This window comes from Ochotona princeps, chromosome 16 (genome assembly GCF_030435755.1).
Source record: "Ochotona princeps isolate mOchPri1 chromosome 16, mOchPri1.hap1, whole genome shotgun sequence".
Taxonomy (NCBI): Eukaryota; Metazoa; Chordata; class Mammalia; order Lagomorpha; family Ochotonidae; genus Ochotona; species Ochotona princeps.
Genome location: NC_080847.1, coordinates 53,494,716 through 53,498,997, shown reverse-complemented (window position 1 = coordinate 53,498,997; position 4,282 = coordinate 53,494,716). Strand labels below are relative to the sequence as shown.

The following is a 4,282-nucleotide window of genomic DNA, read 5'->3' as shown; positions in this document are numbered from 1 at the left end:
CCTTGTGCTCACAGACCAGGGCCAAGCCAGGCCCAGCCCGGGTCATGGGGAGGCAGAGAGAGGAGCAGTGAGGTCTTCCAAAGGGGATGTGTACCCTAGGGGCATCCCAGAGCCCAGGCCAGCGCCAGGTCAGACGGCTGGGGGAGCGGACTGCATCCTAAAGCAGGCACCATTTGCCCTTCCCACCCGTGCAGCCCCAGTTGTTCCTGGATGTTTGCTATTCCCCACGGGGGGTGGGGGGACCCAGCTGCAGAGCTGTTTAACCCTGCTCAGGAACCCGGCAAGGCCGCCAGGGCCAGGTGGGGCTAGGGGGAGGTGAGAGGCGGATGTTGGAGATGTTTTTGCAATGCTGTCAGCCCCACTGCCTGTGTTGCCAGGTCAGTTGGAGAGCCTGAGGGAGAGTCCCAGCTGACCCCGACCGCCGAGATGTTTCACCGGCTCTCTTGTGCACAACCCTCCACCCCCTCTCTGTGTGTGTCCTCGGCCTGGGGCCCATTAGCTGCCTGCTGTGGACTTGGGGCATTGGACTCTCCAATGCACCGTGGCCCTTTGGTTGCCAGAAGCGCATCTGAAAACTGAATCTCAGTTTTCTCTTCCATAAAATGGGACAATAACCTCACCTTGAAGAACCCTGGGCTGCAGGACCCGTTCGTCCCCCAGCCTCGGGCCGCTGTGGAGGAGAGGAGTGGAGTTTGGGCTGTCCTCCTTGCCTCCGCCCTCCCACCCCACCCCCTTTATGCTGAGTTTCCTCTTGAGCGGGTGGGGGGCTCTGCTCAGGCCAGACCGGCTGATGGAAACCAGCTGCGCGAGACGCGGGCTCGGCGCACGCCCAGGCCCCTCCTCGGCGCCGGCAGACCCCGCTCCGGGGTGTGGGGAAGGGGGGAAGCGCCCGGGTTCCCCTCCCTCCTTCCGCAGCCCGGCCCCAGGCCCTGGCACGTCCGGTGCGCGCCTGATGCTTTCCAGATGTGGAGCTGCACCCCTCCCCCACCGGGCCCAGCGGCGCGCACGGCAGGGGGAGGGGAGCCATGGCGTTCCTATAAAGCGCCCCCTTGCAACCCCCACACATTCCCACCCCCACCCGGCCACCCATCCAGCCGCCACCAAGTCCCAGGCTGGTGTCCCTGTCCTGGACGCCTCCCACCCTTCCCTGGGGATCCCCACCTCAGCCTCGCCCGCAGCAGGTTTGGGGTGCGTGTGTGTCGGGGGGCCCAGACGCCCCCCGGACGTTGGGGCCCCCACCTCCAGACCCGCCCCTCGGAGAGTAGGGCATGCCCCCTTTGGAAGCCCTGTCCCTGCCTGCAGTCCCCGAGAGGCTGCTGCCTGGGTTGCTTTGTGTCTGCCCGCCTGGCCTCCCTGAGGGTCCCTGACTCTCCTGTGCCCCCCTGTCTTCCTCTGGGCGCCCCCCACCGCCTCCCGCTCCTCCCGCAGGCCGCGGGCGCCCCCGTGTGGCCTACTAGAAATGGGCACCCGGGGGCGTGAGGCGAGGGGAGACGGCCCCCGCAGCCGGCGAGGGTGCGCGGCGCGGGCATGGGTGCTTGGGCCTGGCTCTATCCTGGCGTGAGGCGCTGTGAGGAGCCCCTGGGATGGCTGCTGAATGTGAGCAGCGGCGCGGCGAGGACCTGCGTGGCAGTGGCAGAGGCTGCGACACTGGCCGAGTGTGGGAGGCTGACCCCGCACGGACCATCACGGGTGGGAGGGAGACCCTCTGGGTGGGAGGCCAGACCTGCAACCCGGCCATCGTGTGGGTGGGAGACTGTGTGTGATGCTCTATGTTTGTCACTCGTGCACCATCCTTGTGGGGAACAGGTCTGTCAGAGCAGGCATGAGCAGGTTGTGGTGAGGGGGTGAATCTGCTGGAAGGGTGTGGTGGTTGGCCCGTGTGGGGTGTGTGTCCCCACGTTGTTCCAGTGGGGGCTGTGAGTGACCGAGCGTCGCCCCCCGAGGGTGTTCGCAGGAGTGTGAGGTGTTCCGTGTGTCAGAGAGACCTTGTGTGTGTGCTGTTAAGGTGACAGCTGTGTGTGCGTATGTTGGGGAGGGGGTTAAGTTAGTGTGTTGTACTAGCATAGCAATCCGTGGCCCCTGGTGGGTGGCGCCAGATGAGTGACTGTGTGTCTGTGTGACACGCTTGCCAGAGTTTGAGGTCAGCACCAGCCGGAGCGTGCGAGGATGAGGCTGAAAAACTTCCGTTGAATGTGCAAGTGAGTGTAGGGGTGACGTTGGAGACCCCTAGAGGGATACTGTCACTTGACACTGTTGCCTGTACATATATGTGTGCCAGCTGCCACTGGCGCGGGTGTGCGACATGGGAGGGAGGGACTGTGTGTGGCACTGGAGAGGGGCGGTGGGAGGTCATGTGTTGGGCCCCCTGAAGTGGTGACTGTGAGAGAGGCCGTGGGGGCCACATGCCAGGACAGGATGGTGTGTAGCTGTGCAGCGAGTGGCATGGGGCATGGGATCCCCTTGGTTGGCTGAGAGAGGCCCCCAGTGATAGACCCAGGGACGGAGAAGGGACGGAATCGGAGGACTGGAGAGAGGGATCCTAGCATGGGGGAGGGGGAGGCAGGTCCTGTGCCCCGGGGGAGGGGGCGGGGCGGGCAGGGGGACCCAGCTGCTGCTTCCCAGCTGCCACCTGCCTGCCATCCCTGGCTTGGAGCAGCAACAGGTAGGACGCTCCCATCCTGGCACTGATGGTCCACTGCACTCCACGACCGCTGACTGCTGGTCTGCGGATGAATGAAAGAGCAAGCGACTGAGTGAGGTGTGCACCTGCGTCTCCCTCTCTCCCCTGCCTTGGTCGTCTCTAGCCCTTCCATCTCCCTCGCTCCCTCCCGTCCCTCCATCTCGTCCTTCCCATCCCTCCGACCCCTGTCCATCCATCCATTTGGGTCTCTCCCTCTTGCCCCATCCCTTCACCCTCCCCCAGTCCCCCCTTGGTCTGTCTGCCTCTCTCTTTCCTCTTTCCCCCATGCCATGCCTGCCTCTGTCCCTTGGTCCTCTCCGCTTGTCCTTGTGTCCTTCTGTCCGTCCTTCCCCCCCACCCCCGTGCTGCTGGCTTGGACCTTCTCACCCCCCTCCCCTGGCTGTTGACGGATGGAGGTGCCTTTGAGGTGGCCAGTGCTGGGGAGGAAGGTACCCCCTGAGGGCCTGGAAAGGGGGGTGCAGCTGCAGCCAGGGCCCTAATGAGTCCCCCTCTGCGCCCCTCCCGCAGCGATCTTAATTCCTGCCTCTCTCAGGAGCCTGGGCTAATTGGCCTGGGGAGAGACCCCCCTCCTGGCTCAGGCGCTTCCCCTGGAGGCTGGGGGTGCGGGGGAGGGGGAGGACACCTGGATGCTGCTCTAACACCTGCGGCCCTCTCTTTGCCTCTGCACCTGCCCCTCACCTCCCATCTCTGCGCCCTCCTCGCTGCTCACAGTTCTCGGCTATTCCCCTTCATCTGCGCATCCCTCCATCTCTCCTCCCGCCATCCCGTGTAGACCTTCCACCTGCGTCCTGCCGGCACCCAGCCCTACCTGGGGAGCCCCAGCCCCACTCCCTCTCTCCCGGCTTTGAACCCCTTCCCCGCCGCCACAGCCATGTCCAACAACATGGCTAAGATCGCTGAGGCCCGCAAGGCGGTGGAGCAGCTGAAGCTTGAAGTGAACATCGACCGCATGAAGGTGCCTGTCGGGGGAGGGGGCTTCGGGGTGGGGGGCTTGCCCGGGCCGTGTTGGGGGCGGGACTTGCTCGTACCGAGGGGTGGGGCTCCAGCTTCCCCCACTGTGGCTCCCACAGGTGTCTCAGGCGGCCGCAGAGCTCCTGGCCTTCTGCGAGACGCATGCCAAGGACGACCCGCTGGTGACCCCGGTCCCCGCCGCCGAGAACCCCTTCCGCGACAAGAGGCTTTTTTGCGTCCTTCTCTGAGCCCTCCCCGCCCGGAGTATGAATCCAATAAACTTGGTGACCGGTGCTGGGGATCTGTGCTTTTGGAGGTTGGAGGGAGGGAACGCAGGGAAACCAATGACCACCGTGGGGAAGTAGGGTTCTTTCCCGTTTTCTGTGTGTCTGTGGAGTGTGTGAGGAAGTGCGCCCCCCACTGCCCTCTCCTCAATGTATATAACGGTCCTGCCAACCCCAGGAAGGTGCTGTTTTGTCCCCAAATGGTGACAGGCCAACATGGGTAGAGCTGGGCTGAGGGCAGCTCTGTTGGACGGCTCATGGAGAGGGAGGCGTCCAGCCCGGCCATGGTGGCTGTCCAACAGGGATGTGTGGTGCGGTGGCCAAGGCACCCCTTTGGGGCACTTCC

At 64.7% G+C, this 4,282-nt stretch overlaps 1 protein-coding gene across 1 annotated transcript; it reads left to right on the top strand.

Annotated features, from left to right (window-relative positions):
* The first annotated feature begins 3,444 nt into the window (after positions 1-3,444).
* On the top strand, positions 3,445-3,900 carry GNG8 (G protein subunit gamma 8). Its single transcript, XM_004597044.3, has 2 exons — positions 3,445-3,656; positions 3,772-3,900. The coding sequence occupies exons 1-2, from the start codon at positions 3,573-3,575 to the stop codon at positions 3,898-3,900; spliced, it is 213 nt and encodes a 70-aa protein (XP_004597101.1). The 5' UTR covers positions 3,445-3,572.
* The last annotated feature ends 382 nt before the right edge of the window (positions 3,901-4,282 follow it).